Raw genomic sequence first — 26,984 nt, 5'->3', positions numbered from 1 at the left:
CCACTTTTGGATTTACAACTCAGTTGTAAGAATGCTGGCGTGCTTGGTATTTAAATACTTTAAAACATTTTACAACATATTTTGCATTTACATTTAAACCGTTTAGCATAACATATGTTTCATCTCATATTTAGCCTCTAGAAACTACGAAGAGTTGCTCCTTCTGCCAGGTGATAAAATATGACAATGCATAAAGATCCAGTTTCTTTAACTTTACCTGCCCAAGATTTTGCTAATTTGCTAAATTGCTGCTAGAATCACACCTACAAGTCTCTGCCAAGCAGTTCAATCTCATCCAGCATGAAATCCATGTCTTCTCGGCTCACTTGAGGACTGATTATAATCTGACGGAAGAAGTTAACTTTATCCCGGTGAGGCTGATATCCCACCATCATACTGCCTTTCTTCATCATCCTTTCTTTAATGACGGGGGCAACCTGCGGGTTACACAAAAAAACTGCTTTCAGGAAAAAGGATTAGTACTTCTGCAGCTATAGACTAGACTAGTCAGCAACCTCTAGAATGAAAGTGACTCTCTCTCACCTGGACACTTATGCCTGCTTAATTAATTAATTTCCCCTGCATACTTATTGCAAGCATTGAGCATATTTATTAAAACTACCAATTGTCTGGACTTTTTGGTTTGCTAACCCTAGGCTTACCCCTGACACACAGCGAAACCAAATTCTAACACACACACTCATGATAACACCATACGTTACCACCCACCATCAAACATATGCTAACCCCAAACACTAACACACACCTATGTTAATACCATACACTAACATGCACACACACTCATGTTAAGACCATTTGCTAACACTACGCCCACCCCTGACACACACACATACTCCATCCCCACAATGGTCACTTTATTGCTAATGTAAGCAGAAACCCCTTATTTACCATAAGTATTATTTGAGAACGTACAGGAAAAGTGTGTGTTACTTTCCATTTTTTAAATTAATGTTATGATGTTTGTTTATCATCACTTACTGAGTCATGCTAAGAATTACAAGCAGAGCTGACGAGTAACATTCTTTAGAACTATTGCTCACAGAATTACACTCAGAAATATAACTAATTGGTTATAATATATTTTTTCATTCACATAAACTCAGATGATAATGTATTTTCCTGTAAACTAGAGCTATCTACTGTCTACTTTACTGGATGATGTAGGAGGAACACACATACCAACTCATGGCTAGCCTGGCTGTTCCAAATAAATTTCATAATATCTCAATATCAGATTTTTTATTCACGTTGCATGATGCGTAAATGTTAAATTGATTTCAAGACTAAACACATGGCATATGGTATCTGCGTAATCTACCCTTTGTAATCAGAGTTTAGGTGAATACTGCATATTTGGTGTTCAGTTTGCGATAAACTTTACGTAGCAATTACATCATTATTTTTTATTCACTCAGAACAGGTTTTGTGCATAGGAATGCCAGTGGTTTGTGCCTGGGGGCACCTGGAATGTAAGTACAACTCTGAGTTAGGCATCCCTGAAAGTAAATGCCAGTCATGATTGTATTCCAAAGAACTGAACAAACATAAAAATCATACAATTCCACTTCCTCTTATTTGTATAAGAGGAAGCCTGACCCCATATACAATCTATACAACACTACTGATTAGTATATTTAGGATGTGCTTAAAAAGAGCAAATACTTCATATTCTTAAGAGTTTTATTATACAAATGTGCCTTGTGTGTGTAAAAAATGCAACAAGAGCAGATTGTTCTCAGTTAGTGGAGGATTGGCAGCTTTGTGTACAATAAAAATAGCATCCCTGCCATCATGGAACTGCAGCTTTATGTATCTACAGGTTACCATGGTCCATGCATGCTGGCATCTGTTCTATTGTTAGATCATCTTGCCAGCATGCAGGAACAATGCTGGTTGCATGATCAGACCTTGTGATGCCACACACCAGCAACTGTCCATTAACAAGCAATAATAAGCTAAAATAAAAAAAATAAAAAACATACAAAAATATATATTTAAGAGATGTTAAGCCATAAACGAACAGATGAGTTCATGTTGACAGCAACTACCATGGTTTTTAGCCAAAATGACTACGAGGGCCATTAAAGCTCTAACACACAACAGTGGGTAGGTACACAAGTAGTAGAAAAAAAGAAAAATGGAGAAAAATGTATGTCTAGATTAGGTTGCATTGGTATAGCATACTAAACCCATTTTATCACCATAAATTGACTAAAAGGGTATGATGTTTTTAAGAAACATATTTACTTTTAGTTACTTCTAGTTTTGGTTTTGCAATAACTTAAATAATTATGTAATATGTTGTGTTTTAGCATTTTTCACATATGTACCATTACATCAAGCTTTGCCTTAAAGTATGCATATCTTTATATTTAAACGTGTACTTAAAATATATAGATTCTTCTCTAGTTTGCCAAAGAGTATAACACAACCTTTCAATGATTAGTAGACCCTGAAAAAAGTTGGATTGCATCTATGATTTTATTGGGGTCCTTGGGTCTGAAGCTGGACACCAGAAAGACTTCCAGTGGCCATGTTTACCTTCTCACAGTAATTTCCAATGGGATTTCTTAAACTCAGAAGATATCTGGTTTCTGAGGGAACTTACCAGACTGATAAATATCTGGCAAATATCTTGTTACACAGGCCATTCTTTGATTGCTTCATATTTGACAATATTTAGAAAATTCTAAATGACCATTTACAACACACAAATACTTAATATTTATCAAAAGCATACGATATGTACAAAAAAAGTCAAATGAATCTAAACACCACTGCTTACATGTTAAAAAAAACTTACTTTATGAAAAGTAGAAGTAGATTTGAACCATTTTAACAAGCTCTTAACACTGAATATTGACATCTTTCTACCCTTTTGATTGATGCATTCAAGGTCCTTTCCTTTTTTACTGGGGTGATTAGAATTCTGTGAACTTCATTTATGGTTGCTTTTTTTCTAAAGCATAGACATTTTTTTTTAAAAGCATTGCAAGCTAAAACAGTTAGAAACCAGAGCTAATGTCCTAATTAAAAGATCCAGTACCAAAATTACAAAAACCTAAGTAATGTAAGATATATACATTAACACTTTCAAAACTGCTTGTGCAAAAAAACAAAAAACAAATGCCGTTTTAGGATTATAAATATGTTCAAAAATCCCAAATGGAGTCCATAAGAAGTTAGAAAGTCTATAGTGTAAAGTCCCCTTGGAGGCTCTCTGGATAACCTCTAGTAATTATTTGTACTGATATAGTTGAGATTCACAGCCACGGGGATATGTCAAGGGATTATACCAGAAAAGGAGAGTCACCAACAATATGCCCTAAAGGTCATTCCGTTCATGAGATCGGGTATTATTGCTAAAACATTTGATACTGATATTATTCTAGACAAATACAACATCGCTCATGGCAACAAATCCTATCTTCTCATTAGCGTGTTTGCCCATTTATTAGTCATGCAGAAACACAGATATCCAGTAGAAACTAGTATTGAACTTTGCTCAAGGCTAAAAATGTATGTACTAACATGAATATGAAGTCATAAGTTAAAGAAAAGTTAAAGCTCAGGAATGTAGGATTAACAAGGATTTTAGACCTGTTGAGGCAGAACTTTAACTATCAAGTTTCCTGACACAAGTGGCCTAATGCTGCTGACCTGGTCATATTTAACATACAATAAAATGTATTATTATTATTATGCAAACATTACATTTTGTTCAAAAGAATTCATTAAAGCAAATATAGGCAGCAATCGACTTATTTAGATCTTTTCAAGAAGCCGCCAGTGTGTTTCACTTAATGGTCTGGTTTTCCTCTTTAACAAGGTGTCTTACACATACCTTTAAACAAGCAAGACATCCACCTGTAGATAAGACGGCTGGCAGTCAGTTCAGGAGCTGTCTGGCAGCTCTTCTTACAGTGCAGAAATGCTTTCTCTGGGGACCCAGGAGCATCATTGAATAGGTGGTACCTAGTTGGCAGTCTAGCCCTTTTGTCACCCCAAAAATTCAAGTATTATATTGTTATTCTGGTGACTGAAATCATCAGTATTGTTGAGAGTAAAATCCCTAACATTTACCTGAGCAATGTGGCAACTTTTATCTATGAGTGTATTGTTTCTCTGCTGTTCACAGATATCTTATGGTCTGCACCCAGTTGTGACTGTGTTGTGAATTTATGGCATAATATTTTTTGTACAATTTTTCATTTTGCTTTGTGCCTCACTTATCTTGCAGCACAGGCCTCCATTGTATCTCCCGAGTGGTCTCTAAACTACACTGCTGCCTGCACCAACCCCACCCAAATTTTTTTTTTCATTAATTCACTAACTGCCTGTATTTGCATTTGTAATTGGAGTTAACAAAGTTTTGTCATCTCATGGATGGTTGAGAGTATCATAAAATATACAGAGATAACATATGATGCCATGTCACTAGATTCGTGTTGTGAATCACAAATTTTTTATTTCATCTTTTGGCTATAAACACAAAGGTCTTCTCTGTTTCTCTGTATCAGGAAGCAGCTGAAAATGAATGAATTGCAGTAAAAAGACCTGGTAATTCCTTTGCTACTTATAACCATGGGCATTTGAAAAAGTATAAACAGTAAAAGGCATAATACGTATATAAGAGAACACTCATAGCTCCCCATGTCAAAGCCAACAGAATCACCACTTACAATAGGATAAGAATGTGAACAACAAAAAATAATATATTCCAGGCCAAAATATGCTGTATTAATTTTAGGATTTTGTTTATAAATCAATGTTATGTATGTGCCTTTGGGTATGTTAGTATAGTTGTGACTGGTTGTGTTAGTTTGAGTAGGTTTTGTGTGGGTGTCTATGTTAGTGTACAGTGCCTGTGCATGTTAGTGTTGAGTTCCTGAATGTGTGTGTTGTGTTGGTGTGAGTGTCTGGGTGTGTGTTGGTGTGAGTGTCTGGGTGTGTGTTGGTGTGAGTGCCCCTATCAAGGTCAGGCTCTGGATCTGGAGTATAGGCTCATAACATCTTTAAGAATTTAACACACCTTCAGTGTGTTTCTCTCTGCTGAAGGACCACACCTGGAAAACTTTGCATGACTCCTAATAGATTCCATTTACAGGAACATGTGGGAATACTTTAAAGCAAATCCTTTCATTTTCCAATCAGCACTCATGGCACCTGAATGATTTAATGCAAATAACCAGATATATCCAGATAATACATGGACTGAGTATTTCACTTAACATGTTCTAATATATGCCGCATATATGATATTTTATATATGTTGTAATACAATATATTTAGGGCAGTTATAAAGTGTTCTAATACACTAGTTATCATTTGTTAGCTGCCAGCAGGGACAACGGAAAATCAAAATCTGTAAAAAGTCAAACTTTAGAAATCATTCAGCTAAAGCTATTAGTCAGAGTCTTCATATGCCTTTTTATACCTGGTGCTTGCCTAAACCACTAGTATACTCATTACATGTATGAATATCCTGCCTCCTTAACTCCTGTTTTACCGAAATACAATAGAAAAACAAACAAATATAAACAACTTCCACATTCTTTACAAATATTGAGTTAAACTAGACACGGACACACCTTACGCATAACATAAACAATGTAGCAATACATGGCAGTCATAAAGAACACAGTACTTTCACATAACACTGATACATGTGTAAACAGGCGCTAGCTAATGTAAACTCTCACAGTTACTGGATCATGGATCAGGTCCATGTGATTATATATATTATATATATTATATAACACCTGTTAAATTGCTTGTTAAGAAGCTACCCATTCCTGGTTGAGTTATTCTTAAATATTTTTGTATTTGGGGAATTGAACCTCCAAAACATTGACAAAGTAGATGATAAAAATTGAGAAAGAATCCAGATCCCAGAAAACAATATATAGATAAGGAACACCGTGTGAGGCTGAGAACTGTTTTTATTGGAGTTTTAGACCTACCTAAAAATATAATCATTCAGAACATAACTGCAGTAAGACATTATCTTTTTAATTTTAAAAGCTCATGTGAATCAATTATTCAGAGTATTTGCATAATAATTTGTGGCACAGTTCACAGACGTCCCTCTTTCCCAGTGTCTGGATTCCAAACCTAAAATTCATTTTTAAAAATGCTGTTTCTGTCGCAATGCATATTCTGATTTTAGTGTTATGAAAATTAAGCTGTCAATTGCAAGAATATATTATGAGCTCTTAATACCCTGTAGTAATTTCAATCCTTTAAAACAAAATTTCACTGCTTGGTTATCTTGAACATAAAAGATGTTTTTTTTTCCTTATTGGAATCCAATATCAAGTAGCATCTCTTGTTGACTTTATAAATGAATTGACATAAATATGGTTCTAGCATTAAAGAATATTACATTTTTGTATTGCTTATAATTCAAACAGTAAATGAACAGTTTGATTACTCATTTGATTAGAAAACTTATGTGGTTGTTTTCTACATATTCTACATCAGAAATTACCATTCCCCCCAATCACAGTTTGACCAAGGCTATCCTCATATACGTAGTTTTAAGGGCAAAGATTTTATGAAGAAAATCTTACTGGGCACCAGTGTACAAGAAAGATATAGTGGAGCTGGAGAGGGTTCAAAGACGGGCAACCAGAGTAATAAGGGGAATGGGAGGACTACAGTACCCAGAAAGATTATCAGAATTGGGGTTATTTAGTTTGTAAAAAAGACGGCTTAGGGGGGACTTAATAACTATGTATAAATATATAAGGGGACAGTAAGGAGATCACTCCCAGGACCTATTTATACCCAGGACTGTATCTATAACAAGGGGACATCTTCTACGGCTGGAGGAAAGAAGGTTTCTACACCAGCACAGACGGGGGTTCTTTACAGTAAGAGCGGTGAGATTATGGAACTCTCTGCCAGAGGAAGTGGTAATGGTAAACTCAATAAAAGAGTTCAAAAGGAGCCTGGACGTGTTTCTTGAAAGCAATAATATTACAAGTTATGGATATTAGATTAATAGGGACAGAACGTTGATCCAGGGATTTATTCTGATTGCCATATTTGGAGTCGGGAAGGACTTTTCCCCCTGGTATGGGGCAATTGGCATCTGCTTCATAAGAGTTTTTTGCCTTCCTCTGGATCAACACAGTAGGGACACAATATGTATATAGGTTGAACTTGATGGACTTTGGTCTTTTTTCAACCTTATGAACTATGTTACTATGTTACTATTCCATCATCCACCTGCCTCAAGTGTTTTTTCATGGCATTTCAATATGTACTTTCTTTATAGTGTAAGCAAGGGGTGCTTCCTATTACATGGCATGTCTTTCTCACAGGCTCTAGAGGAGCTGCATGGCTGGGTTTACCAAAATTACCAGACTTGACTGACGTCGCATGCCTTTTTAAAAAAAAAACTGTTTCCAAGGACATGTAAGTGCCTGCAACACTAAATTTTGTGAATTTCTGATGAGGGCATGCAAGGTCAGTGGGAAATTTGCCTAAAAAAATGCAAAATTTTCCCCTCCACCAAACAACACACACAAATAATATTAAAAATAACTAAATTAATGGGGAATAAGGTTAATTATGACTCATCCTCCCATCCCGTTGCTCACAGAATTGGTGGGTTAATTTCAATTAAAGGCCCTTTCATCTACGTCTGCAAGGTAGAGGGGGATGAGGTCCATCCAAGAACCCTTTGGATGCCATGAAGGTGGACAGTGAAAATAATTAAAATATTACAAAGGTGCAGGGGGGAAACACCATCAGCTACCTCTTAAGGCCATCCACAAAGCCATCAATTCTTATTTTCAGCCAAAAAATGGCTATAAAAAATAAAATAAAAAGAAGCTAATGCAAAAGGTAAAAATTGCCACCCAAAAAATTAAAAGGCAATCAGGCCAATGTGGATTATATATATATATATATATATATATATATATATATGTGTGTGTTTTTCACTTCCATATTGGGCTTTTTTTTAATGAAACCGAGTTTCTTGTTGCAACTTTGATGACTCTACTGCTGGAATTTTGTACATTTATTTCTTACTTGCAAGCTCACAGTTTAGTGAATACACCCTCCAGATAAGTAAGGATCAGCCAGCAAAGACTATGCTTCCTTTAAAGCCCTTGACATTTCAATTGAGAAGTGATATATATAGTTCTACATCATACAATTTTCTAAAATATATAACCTTTCATTTGCCAAATGAGCATATTTGATGTTATGTATACTATATATATCATGCAAAATCATCTTTGGGCTGTCCATTGGGAACTACAAAAAAATTCTGGGGTTTGCATCATGCCTATACAAAACTGAATAGAGGTTTGGGTGTGGACCATTTTGACATATGAGTCATATCAATGTGCTGCTTACTATTCCTATGTGTGATAATACATGTCTGAATTATGGTTTATACAATGTCAAAACACCTCTTGTGCTATGTTCATATTAATGACTAAAAAGGTATGGCAAAAACAAGCTAAAATTCATTCATATTTTTTATAACCACTGTTCACAATGAAAACATTGATTTAAATGTAACTGTATTTCGATGGCCTGTGGGAAACTTTGGGATTTAACATCACAGTAAATACGCATCCTCTTCTCTCTCACACAACTTTCTCTTTCTCACTCAGAGAAGTAGGAAGAATGCATATTGGTTTGTTGAACCACTCTCAATCTGACCCTTATGATCAGGATTAGTAAAACATTATAAATGGTGATTTTCCCTGTGCTCATTATGCTAAGAAAATACAACTTGCACTTCACTGATAACATCTTTGAAGGCTTTAGCTTAGGTTTCAATATGCTGTTGGTATCCTCATACAGAGTATTTTTTTCTTTTCTATGTAGGGATCACATAACCCCCAACATTTCAGGAACACCAAAAAACCAGAACACCTATGTTGCTGATGTGAAAGAAAATAAGGAGGGATGATGCTGTAGGCAGTGAAAGGATGGGCTTGAGATGGTGCGTTGCTCAAAGAGCTTCAGAGCTGGACAAACCGTCATCCAGGTCAGGGGACATCAATGGATCTCCCCAGCTGGTCCATGTTCCCCATTGCCAAAAATCAGGACTATGTCACAGAAAATGGAGCCGAAAAACATTTGGCATTTGACTGTTAAATAGCTTTTTGGGGTCCACTAAATATTGTGACCTTTAATATGCAACTGAAAGCAGTCTACCCCTCCCTCAAAAATATCTTTCATGAACAGTTTACAGAGATTACTTTGTATTTTGTCATGTTCCCAGTCAAAGTTAAAAATTAAGTTGATATTCTAATGAATTTCTCTTAGGACAATATGGTTAAAATAAAAATCAGACGTTTCCCAAGAACAAAAGAGTTTGTGAGACATCTGGCTGCTTGGAAACAAAAAGAAATACTTATGACTTATTATGGATGGAATGTAGAATGGAGAATTCACAAACAATATCCATGTGATCAATTTGGTTTAGTGACTTAAGTTTACATTCTTCTACTGGGTTTGAAAATTGGTTACTGAGACCTTGGCACCCTAATATCTATATCTATCACATATCTATGACATTGCATTCTAAATACATAGACATTGGTATGTCCTCTTTAGCATAACACGATATTTTGGACAATGTTATGCTTCCAACTTTGTGGGAACAGTTTGGGGAAGGCCCTTTCCTATTCTAGCATAATTGTACCCCAGTGCACAAAGCAAGGCCCATAAAGACATGGTTGGATGACTTGACTGCCCTGCACAAAGCCCTGACCTCAACCCCATCGAACACCCATGGGATGAACTGAAATGGAGATTGCTAGCCAGGCCTTCTCGTCCAACATCAGTGCCTGACCTCAGAAACGCTCTACTGGATAAATGGCCAAGAACCACATGGAAAAATGCCAAAATCTTGTGGAAAGCCTTCCTAGAAGAGTGGAAGCTGTTTTAGATGCAAAGGGGGGACCAACTACATACCAATGTCTATGCATTTAGAATGCAATGTCATAATGGTGTAATGGTCAGATGTCCCAATACTTTTGACCACATTACCGAGGCACGCTAAGCTGCAGTGAAGCTCTCTATGAAGGGGAGGGGGATAGAAAGAAAAGTGTGTGAGCTGCATTGATAATGGGGTGGATGTTAGTGTATGGTGTTAGCATGAGTGTGTGTGTCAGCATATGGTGTTAGTGTCAAGGGTAAGCTTATGGTTAGTGGTGTGAGGAAGATATGCCATTTATGTGAGGATCCAGATTGGATTTATTCTTTAATGAAACTCTTAAAAGAGCAGTAAGACATGACTATGGATTCCCCTGGGGTCTTTGTAACTAGAGGGAACTGTGATAATGTCATGATGACCTCACTAGGGTCCCTATAAAATACTTAGGTCCCTATAAATATATATTTTTTTAAGTTTATTTTTATTGATAATTATTATTTTTTTTAGTTTTTTAATCATAGAACAACTATTTCCTATTCTTTTGTCTTTCTTCCCTGTGCCCTTTTCACACAGTTATCAATAAGCAGGAATCTGGTTCTGGTTTTCTGATCATATTATGTGTGATCAGCTATAGGAGACGACCAGAAACCCCTATGTACAGCCTGTATGTCTGTTTCATTGACAGAACCACTTCTCAGTGAGATCATTGACACTGCAGGATCAGAATACCCTAACTTCCATCAATGTAACATTGTTTGCACTGACCCAGTGATACTCTCCCTGCTGATGCAAAAATAGGGCATTTTTGTAATTGTGACCACCTTTATTCAGGGTGCAATAGTATGTCCAAATGAAAAAAATTAACCCAATGGAAGCTGATGTAAACAGTGTTACATATTTGTATATATTGTAAAGAACTGTAAAATGTAGGGTTAGGTTAAAGTGATTTCACATTTTAAGTGCTGTTTGGAGCATTTTAAATTAAACAACAACAAATGGTGTTGGGGAGTCTTACCTTAGAGGTTGGAGATATTAATATTAATTTCCAATTTGGTTTACATTGAACATACTACACTCTCCAAAGAAAAACACATTTTGGAAATCACACCCTTTTAGGACCATTTATGACCATGAGGGATGCAACCTAATACGAACTCCCGCAGATGCTGGTTTGGCCACACATCACATTATGATGTTTTGCTGATGCAACATCCCTGGTACAACAGAATACATACACCTTTTTTTCCTCAATACCCAGAGAGTTAAAAAGATGGAGAATTCTGTCAATGCCAAGGTTATCAGCATGCTTGAAATGCCCGAGTTCAAAAGAACATTACACAAAAATGCAAATTCCACATTTGCCTGGGAACTTAATTAAAAAAAAATATTCACCAAGGAATCCACCAAGAATAAGAGGTCGCAGAAGTCTCTTGTCTGAGATCATATGAGGCTTAGAAAGATCCTTACAGATTTGGGTGGAATGTAATTTATAATGCATAGTGCAGTTGTTTAAATTAAATGTTTGTTTTTTTCACCATAATCACTTGGAGCCCATGGTTTAGTAAATTGAACTTGCAGAGGTGAAATATATGCTTTAGCCTTTTCTACAATCTAACATTTTAACACATATAAAAATATTGTATAGTGTTCCTTTTCCATCTCGGTTAAAATACATTTAAAAAAAAGTGTGCTATATTCTCCAAATAGCATTATTTTTGGCAGAATTATCCCTCCCTCCCATGTGTCGGGAAATGAAGGCTTTTCTGGCAACATAGCACAGTAACTGGTCACAGAATTGTGTTTCTTTTATACAGAATGCATTTCCAGCTTGGATCATAACTCTCATGTGCATTTGGCTGAATCAAGAAATCTTGTGTAAGGAAATCCAGAACTATGCCAGAAACATATAATTGCTTTTGTCTTAATAGTAAAAGCTGAAGTCAGTATTGCAAACAAGGTTAACATCCATATATTTCATAGGTTTTAACATTTAACATAGCTTTCAAATGTTGATGTTGAGCTTATCTTATTATTTGTGCAATTAAAGGGACACTACAGTTGTCATATGTAAATTTCTGTTGTGTCTCTTTTGCAATTTGCCATGCAGAAGAAGTGTTCAGCTGAACATTTTATTATTATTATTATTATTATTATTATTATTATTTTTAATTGTTTTATATAGTGTCATCATATTCTGTAGCGCTGTACAACAGGCAGACAGGACATAACAAGTGGTATATAACATAACAATTTGACTTACAGAAAAAGCAGGTAGGGGGGGCCCTGCTCAAATGAGTTTACAATCTAGCGGGAGTTATGGTGTATTACGCAAAAGGTAACAGTGCCGTTGTTAGAGATGAACCAGCCACACTTGTATATGTATTGCAGAGAGAGGGACTAGGAGATGTGAGCTAAAGAAACAAGGTTGGGGGTTAATGTATAATGTTAAAAAGGTTTTGTACCGTGTAAGCCGTTGAGAAAACAGGAGAAAAGTATAGTTAAAATGATACCATTTATTGGCTAACTGAGAGTTTAATTGCGAGCTTTCGAGACCAAGTTGTTAGGTCCCTTCCTCACGCATTAATGAAGCTAACACAGACTTTTCTAAATGTGCTTTTGTATTTAGAAAAGTCTGTGTTAGCTTCATTAATGTATAATGTTGTAAGCGTCCTTAAAGAAGTGGTTCTTAAGGGATTTTTTGAAGGACGAAAGGCAAGGGAAGGACGGATAGGCCGGGGAAAGGCATTCCCGAGGATAGGGGCAGCCCTTGAGAAATCTGGTATGCGTGCATGAGAGCTAGAAAGGAAAGATGGAGATCATTGGATGAGTGGAGAGATGTGAGGGCTTTGAAATTCAGTTTTTTTAAATTTACCCTAAAGTGCACAGGCAGCCAGTAAAAAGACTGATTGTGGGGTAAAGCGATGGGAGAGGAAGTCTGGCAGCAGCATTCATAGTGAATTATAGAGATGGGTAAGGGAGAGACCAGCTAGGACCGTGTTACAATAATCAAGGTGAGAGATAATGAGGGCAAAAGCCTTAGTGGCATCTTGTGTAAGGAAGGGATGGATACGGGCAATGTTTATAAGATGACACAGCAGCTTTTAGAGACAGACTCTTTGTACATAATATACGTATCCCTCAGTGCTGGCTCAGTTAATGCCACAGACCACGATCCGTCCAGACCTTGGCAAGTGCTCCCAATGGGCAAGAATCGTCACCCCACAGAGGAGGGAAGTTAAGTGCTTTAACGTAACTATAATTTTAGCAATTGCTTTTAAATGTCTTTTTTTCCTCATTTTTAAGAATGTATATTAAAGTGCACACAGACTACTTTAATATGCTTTCTTCTTTAGTGGGGTTGTCTCTTTTATTTTATTCTATTTTAACAAAAGAAATGCTCAGTGTTTGCAGCTTTTTGAGTGTTTGTCTTTGTATCCCTGCTGAAATTTGGAAAATAATAAAACGCGTTAAATCCCTGTTCTGTTCAACTGCCGGCACTCACACAGTTAAAGGTGTATTACATCTAAAAGCTTTAACTTAAAATTCTTCTTAAAATGTGCATTACGTAACTATATCCTTAAGTCAACACATAAGTCACTGTAGTGATCATTATCTTGTAGTTAAAATAACCTTTGGTTGGGGGAATCCATGAGTTCACACTGACACTGTAATTCTACCAAGTGCAACTTGGGTCAAAAACACACACACACACACACACTTAAAACATAAATGCCTGTATTTAATCTATAGACCACATTGCATTTACCTTAAAAAAAGGTAACTGGATAATTTCTGCTTAAACTGACAGGATCAAACTGCTATGTCCTTAACTCTAACACATGGAAAACATTCGTGCTCCGTTTTCTTCTCTTTCATGCACTGATTAGGAGGGAAAGCTCATGTTTCACTGTGATGATTTATTAAGAAGGTCCAGGTAGCTTTAATACTAAGTTAAGTTTCCCAGATGTTCACTCACTCTGTTTATGAGATTAAATAAAGAAATAACTGCTCAAAAATATGAAGTCATGACCCAAATATGATTTCTTATATTTATTATGGTAAACCAAACTCTGTTAAATGATGAGTAAAATTCACACACATTAGACCGCTTCCAATCTATATTTACCTATTTAAATCCTATATAAATTTACACTAATATATACATTATATATACATATATACATACATACATATATACATGTGTATATGCTGCTATACAATATTAAGGGTTTATTTAAGTGTATAAATGTATGTCTCAAAATATTTTTTTTTTTCTTAATGTATGTAGTGATGAGTGATGTAATAAATATCTCAGTTTACAAAGAATGAGGGACAAAATATGGTCATCCAATAGATTTTTAACTATTCCTATTTATGAGAGATAGTCAATGTCCCATAATTTCTCAATTAGTATTCAGTTGGGATCCCACATTCAGTAGGAATTGCTAAGTCTTTATAATTGTTTAGGAAGAATGCTAAAACCTCTAATGCACTTTGTTTTTATTTCCTGGGATCCTAAAGTGAAACCATGATTGGAATTATACTACAAGCCCAAGTGGGAAGATTTTTCACTCTTCTATGCTCTTTGTGAATTGTTTTAAAGGATTGTTCACAAAGGTAGTGCTTTGAATTATTACAACCATCTACTTTACTCAAAGGTAGATGGCAGTGCTTCAAAAGGTTGCCACATGAGAGTTCCCAGGGTTTATAACTTCCATGAATTCTAGATTATTCATGCAAGGAGTTAAAAGATACACTCAAGCCATTACTTGCACTTTAATATAGATCTAGAGAGATCCAACTATATTAACTTGGTGTCCCTTTTGTAAATGCATATACCCTTTTGTAAATGCATATACATACAGAGGACCCTGGACTTTGCCTGTTCAACCCAACAAATCTCCCTGCATGTGATATACATCTGCCCCAGTCAGCCCAAACGCTGGCTCAGTGAATGATGAGGGTGAGCAATGCTCTATAGTAAATTTAAGCTAAATTAATTGAAGAAGCCAACAGTGGCAAAATCTGTCAGACCATGGAGGTTCAATCATGTGGTACAGCAGCAAGATGGCAGCTCCAGACTTAGACTAAACATAGGCTGAAGACGGGGAAAGATTATATTACTTGACATGAAAAGTATATTTTTAATCTCGTATTTTTCTTTTACTGTCTATGGGGATAATCTCCATTCGGTTCCTTGTAATAATTTCAAGTTAATATGTCCTTCCTTCTAACGCAAAATATCTAAATGTTCAACTTTCCCATGTATCGCAAAACTCAGTAATGACACATGAAAACAAAAACATAGGCATATGCAAGTCAAATATAATAAATAACCTGTTTTTAGTCTGTTTGAAAACCTTTTTCATGTCTCATTGTATAGCTTTTGTCAGTTTACACACAAAGTATTGTATTAGATTTCATCGCCATCTAGTGAAAACACCTGTACACTGCATGCGACTTGTATCACATTTTATTATCAATTTTACCATAATATATGGCATTATATGTATGACATAGGATTTTGTTTGCTAGGATTTGATAGGGTGAGTTCAGCTTTAACTAAATTCAAATGCCTGGAAGTTGGCTAACATGGAAGTTTGGAGTGCCAATCTTGCACAAGTTGGACAAATACCCATCTCATAAATTCACTAAAGCCTGCAGGAAAGCAAGCAATTCAGAGATTAATTAACCTGTTGGTTGCAAATGCAAGTTGGCACTCTCTGTCCATCACATATAAGGTAATAGTTATTTTGAGACTCAGCTCCTTAATGTATAGACCCAAATGTATTTCCATTTCAAGACTTTCCATTGATTTTGAAGTAATACTGCTGCAGTGTTGGTAAGGACAATGGATATTAGACTTGTGCATTCGTATTTGGGTGAACATGAAAACGAACACGAATGGTGCATTTCCGTTGTTCAGCCCGAATACCGAACATACCAACATGACGGTGGCAAAGTGTATACGAAGACAAAGACACACAACACGAAGAATCTTCGTGTTCGTCTTTGTTTACTAATCTCCCTGGTCCCTTCCTAGCCTACTTTATCTACGCAGCATAGCAGGAGTTAACGGGAGCGGAAATCTATAGGTTCGCCGCCAGGAGTTAAAGGGTCGTGCAAACGACTCTATTGGTCGCCTGCAAGGGCCTCCTCTGGCATCAGCCAATCCTCTGGACCAATAACTTTTATTTGTAATAAAATTAAAAATCAAAGGTATTGGATGCCAGATGGCACAGGGCACAATCCAACAGTCCCTCAGCTGGGTGGTAGTTAATTCTAACATGTTTCATCCAAAGTGCTGAACTAAGTCATAGGTACCGAGATGAGGCTCGTTTCGACAATATTCTATACCTCAAATATAAATTAATATGTGCGTGCTATCTTATACACTGTCAAAGTAAAGCACGTTTTCATATGTCTATGTCATTAATTTATAATATTTTCCTGAATGTACACTGGCTATTTTGTACTGTATGCAAAAAGTCATGTAATTTTGGATGCAAATAAAAAACTTCTCAAAAAAATAAGGTTGGCAACCATTAATAGTTAATAAAGCTTTGACGTTCTTATGACAGAGCATCTTCCAAAATGAATGCCAAAGGTATAAAGCTTTACAAAAACCAAAGATTTACAAAAAATAAACACTGATTTGTGCTGCATTTCTGCAGTGTTTTCTCTTGGGGTCAGACAACACAAATTAATAATAGAAGTGCACAGTTTTTTCCCCCCTAGCCAATATTGGTAATAGCTGTCAAAAAATGTAATTACAGATTAAACCCAATTAACATTTATTTAAGAAGAAACTAATTGCTTGCTCTTTAATGTAAGAGTTCACAGTGAACGTTATCTAAAAATCTCAGGATACACAAAAATTACTTATTTCTGTCTTCAGATCTATGTGTTTTTTTTACTGACTCTTTCTGGTACTCTTCAGGTTCTTTTAGTTGGAACAGAGTAAATAACAGATATGCTTGAGTTCTGTTATCTACAAAAAATAAAGTACTATGTATCTCAAATCAAAAAATCCAATCTAAACTGCTACGTTTATTTCTTCAGAGCTCCTCAGGCAAAACAATTTAACTTCAAAACAGCACATTATTTTCGAAAGAATATGTAGTACAAAGTTCAGAAAGTACCCAAACTGCTAGATATAGTATTTTTTACTGAACTATAATATAGTGAGATTTTTAATGTGTTTTGAGTAGTATAAGATTTAAAAGACAGACATTTACCGGGCAAGAAAAGCGACTTTAAATCCAGCCATAAAATGCACATCCTTTTTAGTGGTTCCACAAGGAAGACACTTAAGTCATATCACTCCATCGAAAATAATCTGTTTAGCACATTCCCACCCATTATAAAAATCAATACATTTATACAAAAATATATAGATAAATATTAATGTTTTTTCATGAAACAACATATTTTGCAATTTTTTAAAAATTTTTTGTATTACATTTAACCAGACTCTTCATAAATCGGCTAAACTCATTCAACTGGCACAGCACTGCCCTGATGATGTCCATATTCCAATTTCACTACGGCTGGTGAGGCTGAATTTATGGTATTGCGCATGCATAATGTCATATTATTTATGTTTTACAGGTGACATACGACTGCATACATAAGTCCTTCCACCTGCTTCCTGTAATGTATATTCTATCAAGGTTTGGAATCATTTATGTACACATTAGCAAATGTTAGACAATGCTCGGTTCTATTTTTTACCAGTTATAATTAACCTCTAGATTCTATTAAAAAATGTAAAAATAGCTATATGTTAATCTATTTAAGATAGGTAAGGATTTGGAACAACCAAATAATCCAAATGGGAAACGGTGAATTTGAGATTATTAATGTATTTGCATAATATCCACATTTATTTTTACCTAGCAGATGGACAGAAAGTAAAAAAAAAAAATCAGCAAATTCCACAATGTTTCGGCAGACTGTCTGTGAATGACTACACATATGGAATATTAATAAAATCTCACAAAAATGAAGCAACTGTAAACCAAGCTTGTATCCACTGTAAAACAATCTTTTTAGTTCTTAACAGCGTTTAGTACACCAAATAACACAGATAATCACATTTTTTGCAAAGGGAACATGTTGAAGAAGAGCCTCTCATTACAAATCCCACAACATTTCAGGTGCCCAAATTGGGACACTTCTGTTGCGGGGTGTTAGTAGAGGTGTGGAATGGGGCTGGAGGTGGTGAGAGGGCAAAGCCAGAGGTGTGACCATCTGCCCACCTTACCAGAAGAGCCCCCTTGCAGAACTCAGCTGCAAATCATAAAACAAAAGCACAGGCTTGCATAGATATTACAGCAACCTGGGCCGGTCAGGTGAGATCAGTGGATCTCCCCAATTTTCCCATGCTCCCCACTGCCTTCAAAAGCTATCCGGGACAATTGAGGGTAAGTCATTCCATTAACATTGACTACCTTCTTCTAAGGCACAGCTAGAAAAATAAAAAATGAAGCACTCCGATTACTACTGGTGAACTTGCCGAGACTGGAGGACCAGTTGAGGCTGGCAGCCAATGACATCAGAATTGGTTGAACTACCAATTTACCCCAAACACCCCTCAACATGAACATGTAGAATATGTACATTAAAGTAAATAGATCACTAAATGTCATATAATTACAACACGTCATCATGAAATACAATTTGTATTTGGTTATATCATATTAAATGAATAATACAAAACATTAGTATTTGTGTTACATTTTGGATATTTTACTTCATTAATTCTATAATTTCCTTGCAAAGTAAGAAAGCAAACTGACATATGGTTTATAGGACATATATTTCTTTATTGGACTTCAAAAGAAAGTGGTTTTCGCTGTTAAATATGAGCTTGCATCCGATCTTATTTACCACATGGGGGAGCCTGAAACTTTGAGCAACGACAGATGCTCTACTAATGTCTGCAATGTCTGTAAGTCAGTACAGTAATAACAAAAAAAAAACGTTAAAATTACCGTAGGAGAAAAGTTAAATCAAATCAATTAAAGAGATTGTACTCACTTGATGGAGTTTCTGCCAATACTCTGGTCCTTTTTGCATGTTCCTAAGACTCGGTGGAATGTACCAAAAACAGATGTTTGCATATTCCGGCTGATAAAAAGAAAAATCGTAAACATTCATTTAAAAGCTATAATTAGCATTTTTCAGAAGTTGAAACATAGATTGCTTTCAAATTCAATCCCAACTCTGGATAATAACTAATCATTTCTTTTTCTACATGGATTAGATGCAAATTGTTTTGCTTTTTTTTTATATTGTGTTTTTCACTTTTAGTTACAAACTACTACATTGTCTTGTATTTGTTTTGAATTTGTCAGCCTTCTTCAGGTATACAGGTACAATATATGATAGAATATAGAAAAATATAGAAAAATAAATACCCCAAATAAATGTACATCTATAATATATTTATCTGGTTATTCTGAGAATGCATATGCCCTAGACATACACTCCCATGAACTCATCAGCTACAAGCCAGTCTGTGCTTTTAGCTGAGAAATTTTCTTAAATATTGGGAAATAATTGTATTTATTTGAAAGTAAGAAGACTGCACAAGCTCATATATACCGTATTTTTCGCTCTATAAGACGCACCTGCTGATAAGACGCACCTAGATTTTAGAGGAGAAAAAAAAGGAAAAAATATTTTGAGCTAAAAAATGGGCTATAAAAAAAGGACATCGTCCTCCCGTCATGCCTGCACAGAAAAAAGCTGGTCAGACATGATGGGAAGTGTAGTTGGACTACAAGCGCCGTACTGCGCATGCGCCGGCGCCATACGTGACACGGCGCTTGCGTCAAATCCCCCCGTCCTCTCCATCCAGTCCGCCCTTAGCCGTCGCAACGGACCAGAGAAGAGGAGAGGCAGCGACAGAGGCGGCGGTCTCCAGATGAAGACCTCCCCTGGACGGCGAAGCGAGACAGAGACTGTCCGGGACACTTTTGGTGAGTACCGTATTGGCTCGGATATAGGCCGCCCCCGTATATAGGCCGCACCCTAAAAGTTTGGTGCTTTTTTAAAGAAAAAGTTTTTTTCTTTAAAAAAGCACCAAAAAACATACTGCCACTCTGCCCCCCCCGCCCCCCGAGATATGCTACCACTGTCCTCCCTCCCCGAGATACGCTGCCACTGTCCTCCCTCCCCGAGATACGCTGCCACTGTCCTCCCTCCCCGAGATACGCTGCCACTGTCCTCCCTCCCCGAGATATGCTACCACTGTCCTCCCTCCCCGAGATACGCTGCCACTGTCCCCCTCTGCCCCCCCTCCCCAACTTACCGGAGCAGACTCCCGGGTGTCTTGCGGGGCCGGCGGGGGACATCTACGCAATACAACTTCCGGTGCGGCACATCCGGCACCGGAAGTTGTATTGCGTAGACGTCCCCCGCCGACCCCGCAAGACACCCGGGAGTCTGCTCCGGTAAGTCCGCGGGGGGTGCAGAGGTAAAACGCATCCGCACGATGCGCTTAGACAACCTCCCGTGCCGGCACCCCCCCCCGTGGGAAGTGCTGGCAGGGGAGGCTGTCTGAGCGTATCGGGGAGTAGGATGCAGGTCCCCTGCACCGCTGCGGGGGATCTGTATCCTAACCCCGCTGCCTGCCCGGCGCCCGGGACTGCATGTCCCGGGCGTCGGGCGCTAGACCCCGAATATAGGCCGCACCCCCACTTTAAAGTCTTAAAGTGGGGGAAAAAAGTGCGGCCTATATTCGAGCCAATACGGTATATCGTTTCCCCCCCCCCCCCCTCCCTGCCTGCATCTTCGCTCCATAAGACGCGGCTGATTTTTCATCCTACTTTGGGAGGAAAAAAACTGCGTCTTATGGAGCGAAAAATACGGTAATTATTTTTTTTAGTTCTGATGTATATTCTTGATTCCAGAGTAGATGGTGATTACAATGCACATATGAGTAATGTAAATGTATATTGAGGTCCCATTACCGAACCTAAGTTTCTCTAGTTTTCTCCCTTTTTGTTTTTTGCTTTGTTGTGTTATCAAGTAGAACATGAGGAAGCATTGGTGGAGCAGTAACCTGAGCTACTAGTAAGCTCCAATCCTTTGCTGCACACTGTAGATCCCTAGAAAATAATATTTTCTTATGGGAAATCCATCTAAGGACTAAGTCTAATGTCAGAAACATTCTCAAAAATATAAACATTTGTGAGAAATAGAAGGATTCTTCTAAGTATAATCAACTTCCGCTATCACGGTTTCTTTTTTCCTTTTGTTGATGTATTTCTTTATTTTGTTATCTTTTATACATGTAACAATCTTACTAAGGGCAGTCGTCTGTAATATATAAAGCTTTGGAGGATTTGGGTGGGCCAGGTTAATATAGATAAGTTGTGCCAGTAACTCTGTGATGCCTCATGGCTGAATATGGCAAACAAGTGCATCCTATGGACTTTGACAATGGCAATGTTTCTGAAAACTGAACAAGATAGGAGGAGCTCATGGAGCCAAGTTTTCCTGGATTTGAAGCTGACACATGGACAGAGAACCATAAAGCTGCCCAGTTCCTAATATGCATCAGGGACAAAGAAAGGGATATCTGTAGATCATGGACTGCAATCTCTCCTAAAGGTATGCAAAACAGTGTTTGTAAAGGTTAACAGATACTAAAATCCTGAGAAAAATACATGTGTGCAGAGAAAATGGTTTTATGAAAGAAATGAAGGCTTTACATAAATAAATGAATGGGTCACAAATTATACCAAATTTACCATTTATGATGCTATGATAAAGGACAGGGTTTTAATGAGATCTAATTCCAAAGAAATGCAGAAGAAATTACTGTTGGAAGATAATCCCAGAAACACTGGAATTTTTAGTGAGAGCAGATGGAAGTGCTACACAGCAACACTGGGGAGTTACACATGGTGCAAAAACAAAATGGAGGCTACTAACAAATGGCGGCTCAGGGCAGCACTCAGAGAAATGCACACACGCAGAATTATACGGAGCAAAGAATAGGCAGAAGTGTGTGCAATAAATGTGGCACAAAACACAAAATGAGGAACGCCCTGTTGAAGGGAAAAGATGTTTCAAATGTAAGAGATATAACCATTTTTCTAGATTGTGTAGATCAAGCTCTGCCAGCTGTAGGAAAGTTGTAAACCATTTAGAATAGGATGGAGAGCAAAGCGACAGGGAATATAATGACAGCTCTGTCATAGATATGGTAAATAAAACAAATAAAGAACCAGATGAAGTATATTCAGAAATACTAACTTGACACGGGTGCACAAGTGATCGGCATACCTGCAAAATTATACTACAGAATTCGAGCATATACGTGTAAACTGGTTAAAACTGGATTAGCAAACTTGTGTGCTATGGTGGTGACAGTGTGGAAGTCCTGGGTAAATGCTCATTGAAAAAACACAAAAATCAAGCATGAATCGGGGTATTGGCAACTTAAACTGCATTATTTTTTAAAGAATTTTTAATTCACCATTTGGAAGATGGTGTTTCATAAGAGTGCCATTGGGCATTGTATCAGCACAGGTATTTTTTCTAAAAAATTAAATGGTGTTCATGTGATCATAGATAATCTTCTTGTCTATGGATCTACACATGCAGATTAAGACCATAATTTATGTTCACTTTTGGAGCGTTGCCAATGCGAGAACCATAAAGTTAGACCCGTTTAAAATGCAAATTGGCGTCATTAAATATTTTAGTCATCTACTGATGCTCAATTGCTTAAAAGCGGAGAAAATATCAGCAACATAGCAGTTGACACCCCCTGCTTCTAAAAAAAGATATGAAAACCATCTTGGCCACTTATTAACTATGTAGCAGAATGTGTTCCTGGCTTCACTGCTATAAGGAAACTGCTGCACAGATACACTTTGGAGTTAGAAGAAATCATTAAGCGAATTTGAATATGTTAAATGCCTTATTGTTCCTTAAAAAGATTAAGAATACAATATGTTGATCCTACTAAGGAAGTCACCATATAAACGAAGTAGGGCAAGCCTGTTTCTTATGCATCCAGGACAATGGCTCCTACACAACACAGCTATGCACAAATTGAGAAAGAAATGATTTTAAGGTTAATTGTGTGCCTGCAAAGGATTGGGAAACCATGTACATTCTATTCTGAAACCATTACCCATCACAGATGAAAAACTTTACAAAATAAGCATAGTGACAGAAAGGCAAAATCATAAGGCAAGGATGGCCATACACAAAAAGTATAGTAAGTGCAGATTTAAAAGCTGTGTGACGAGTACTACCAGTGGTTGAAGGAATTGTGTTGCGAGGCACATTGTAATTCCATTACAGAAAATAAATGCTAGGTGAAATACATATGGGTCGTTTTGGAATAACTTTGTGTAAGAGACGTGCCCATGATCAGAAAAAAACATGTTTCAAAAAAGCATCACTAACCAATCAAGAGCTGCTAAAATACCGCAACAATCCAATAGATGGATTGGTGTCACCAGCAGAACTGCTAATGAGTAGATGTTTAAAATCTGTTTTGCCACCAATATATGTTCTTCTTGATGCCAAAGTACAGAATCCAATTTATGTACACCAGAAACGGAAATATTTCAAAAAGCAGACAGAAGTACTTTTATGACCGGGGATCAAAGCCACTAAGTCCCGTTGCAGTTGGAGATGGCGTAAGAGTGTAAGATCCTCATGGAAGGTGGAAACCTACAGTAGTTTCTAAAATAGCCAATTTTCCATGCTCAAACCTGTTGTGCACTGCGACTAGAGCAGAATATCGATACACCAAAGTACATCTACAAGTTGAAATGAGTACGCACACAAGACACACGTGCGTTGAAGACTCAGAATATACATCACAACCTAAAAAAAGGACATTGCAAGAGAAAACCAAATTTCAACTGCAAAATCAAATGCAGCACAAGATGTTCTGAGCAGGATTTACAGGAACAATGTTCACAAGGCACAAGTCTAATTCAGCTCTAAAGATATGGACATAGAATCAAGCCAAAATATTGGAATGATTCATCTACTGTATTATTGTGACATTATCCAGTATTTGTATATCAAATGTTTTTATATATTTTTTAATCTTTTTGTGGTTGTTTACGATGTTTTACTTTAAAACATTTTCTTACAGAGAGAGATGTTATGATTATAACATACTGTCTGTGCTGCAGTAACTGTATTCTTCCACTAGGGGCAGTCATCTGTGATATACCGTATAAAGCTATGGAGGGTTTAGGTGGGCCAGTTTAATAAAGGTAAATTGTGTCAGTAACTTAGTGACGTCTCTACATGTAGTAGTATATTGAAGAACATTACATACACATACATCTGCAAAAATACTTTCATCATATGCAAATAAATGTTTAAGATTATTTTCTTCTTGATTTTTTTCTTACCTCCCACAGAAGCTCAAACCCATTCCTTTTCTTAATTTCATTTGTTAGATATCTAAAAAAAAAAACAGTTTAAGAAAAGAATACAGATTATGGTATTGTTTTTAACTAACTTAATACAAATGTAAAAAGTTGAATGAAGCAGTGTACAGCAGCATTTAAAGATATGTACACAGACACGGACATTTGCTGAATAACCCAACAATGCTTTTTTCCACAAAGCCATTTTTTCACATTATTTGTGACCTGAATATGTCTACACTGTCCTGGACTTTTACATACTCTATATACAAGGGACAATATAATGTAAAAAATGTTATTTTAGAGGGTATTTCATTTTAAAAATTAAGAGTTATTTGGGATTACTCATTACTCATTTTGTGTATGTGGAGAGCAAATTCTTCCCTTTAAAAGTATTTGTATATAAGAAAATGGGTTGTCTCTAAACGTACGTCAGGATCAAAACATATGTATAAAGGTATTCTTGTGAATATGCATCTCCGGCCAACTGTATACCATATTTAGTTCTGATACTGCTGAAAAGAATCACCAAAATATGTTTTTGTTAACGCCAACAATCTTGAAAGTTGTGCCTAATACTGAAAGTTGGTTAAAGGGGCTATCTCATTGAAAAATCAATATTTTGTACATTAACCCCTTAATGACAAAGCTCAAAATGCATTGTTTTCAATGGGTTTAGGGACCACCCATTGTCCTTAAGGGGTTATATACAGTTGTTTTAATTGTTTTAAACAATTAGCATTGTAGTTTTGCTTTTGCATACATGAATAATAATATCCCACTTTTAATATGCAGTGTAAGTCTGTGAACATGTTCTTAAAACAGACATTATGGAAATTAAAAAAGTGCAAAGTAGAATGGAACACCTTAGTTATTAAAAAAAAAGGCTAGAAGAGTTGCATTTGTCTTAGATGTAATATGATAGCATTATACAAATACATACAGGGAAAAGTCAAACCATGCACTTATGATCTGCTCATTACTCTGACAGTAGCCAGCAAAAACGGCTCTTTACAGTAAGAACAATAAAACTGTGGAATTCACTACCTACAGAGGATCAAATTGATGGCTTAAAAAGATGTGTGGATATTTTTTTTAACACAGGAGAAAAGTTGATCAAGATCCAAAATTTCTTGCCACTGATTGGCAGCACAGTTCTTCCAATAAAATCAATGGGCGTATATCTGTCATTGATTGATACCGTAATCAGTGGCAGGAAAGTGCTCCAATTAAAGTCAATGGAAAGACTTTACAAGTGCCCACTGGTCTAAACATGCAGCGTTCAGCAGAGCCAGTGCTGGATCTAAAAGGAGATGAGTACATCACATGTAATAATTAGAATTATAAAAGAAAAACAGTCTATTTAAATATTGTTAATGTAGTAATGCAAAATGCTGGAAATTTGCACTGAAGTAGGTTAGGAAGTGCTACTGTAATTAGCTTTTTTCCTTTCGTAATACTGCTTGTAAAATCAATAACCTGATGCTACTGATCTCCTAGTTGATAAATAAAGTATAACCAAATCTAAGTCTCATAAGGTTGGATATGAACTCAAGGAAGCAAGATGTTATCTCCCTTTAGACATAGCTTTGCAATTTTTCTACACCAAACAAAAATGCGACAAGTGAAAACATCATACACATTATTGCACTTTGTGAACTAGCGGCTGTATTTTTCACACTGAAATAATCATTTTTATTAGCAAACAGATTAATTTCTCAATGTCTCCAGTTCAATCTACTCCAACAGAAAACTGAACTTGTGTAGTGCACGAAAGGGGTAATGTGTTATCTGCAATGAAATTACACTTAATTGGTTTTCAACATTTAGTTTATCAATTAAAAAAAGAAGTCTGAGTGGCAGAAGCACTTGTGTTAATGATCTGACATTTGAATGCAATGCAAGCTGAACAAAAATGTCATGAGTCAAAGTGCTCTATACAGAAACTGATGCTTAAAAGAGAAGTGACACTTTGGTGAGGTAGAAATACAGTACGAGATACAAAATCTAGTTTAAAAGTTCACATAATTCTGTACATCACAAGGATATTCTCCTTCATTATGTTAATTTGGACTAATAATTAAAAACAATATAGGCATTCAACATTTTTACAATTAGAGATTCTATTGATTGCCTTGTACTATGGAAGCTTTTCCGAACAGTCTGGACGCAGGGCTGTGTTTAATAATATTGAGGCCCTGGTAAGTCTCCTCTAGTGGGCTCCTGGCCCCTGGCCCAGTTAAACATTCTCCAGAGCCCCTTTCACCCAAAGTGGTGCAGTGCAATGGATATGGAGGTCTCTGTAGCTGCTGGCAAGGACTTCTCCAACGAAGATTCCTCCTTCACAGTGTGTGCGCCACCTGATGCCGAACTCTGGTATATGATGTCATATCCCAAGTTTGCAACTGCAGGTGATGCACTGAATATAAAGGAGGAACTGCTAGATCAAATGTCTTTATTGTCATATGCACCGACTGCCATTACTTCAAGCTGAATTCTACCACCAGACCCTGGTGGCTCTCATGGTAACCAAAGCCTAGTTCTAGGGCAGATCTCCTTTTGCCCCTTGTTAAATAATGTATACAGCCCCATTCTTATACTAGCAGTCCTCATTTCAGTGGATACATGCAAAA

At 36.7% G+C, this 26,984-nt stretch overlaps 1 protein-coding gene across 1 annotated transcript in view; it reads right to left on the bottom strand.

Annotated features, from left to right (window-relative positions):
- Positions 1–263: 263 nt before the first annotated feature.
- Positions 264–26,984, bottom strand: part of LOC149300751 (acidic amino acid decarboxylase GADL1) — a 71,392-nt gene continuing 44,671 nt past the window's right edge. The window contains exons 12-14 of the mRNA XM_089484719.1: positions 24,334–24,385; positions 18,974–19,063; positions 264–437 (exon numbers count right to left, since the gene is read on the bottom strand). Of these exons, the coding sequence (XP_089340845.1) occupies positions 264–437; positions 18,974–19,063; positions 24,334–24,385 (316 nt within the window). The remainder of the gene's footprint in view (positions 438–18,973; positions 19,064–24,333; positions 24,386–26,984) is intronic.

This window comes from Sceloporus occidentalis, unplaced genomic scaffold (assembly GCF_023333645.1).
Source record: "Sceloporus occidentalis isolate IW3139 unplaced genomic scaffold, rSceOcc1.0.p SCAF_23, whole genome shotgun sequence".
Classification (NCBI taxonomy): Eukaryota; Metazoa; Chordata; class Lepidosauria; order Squamata; family Phrynosomatidae; genus Sceloporus; species Sceloporus occidentalis.
Note: the sequence above shows the minus strand (reverse complement) of the source record. Positions and strands in the feature narration are given on the sequence as shown.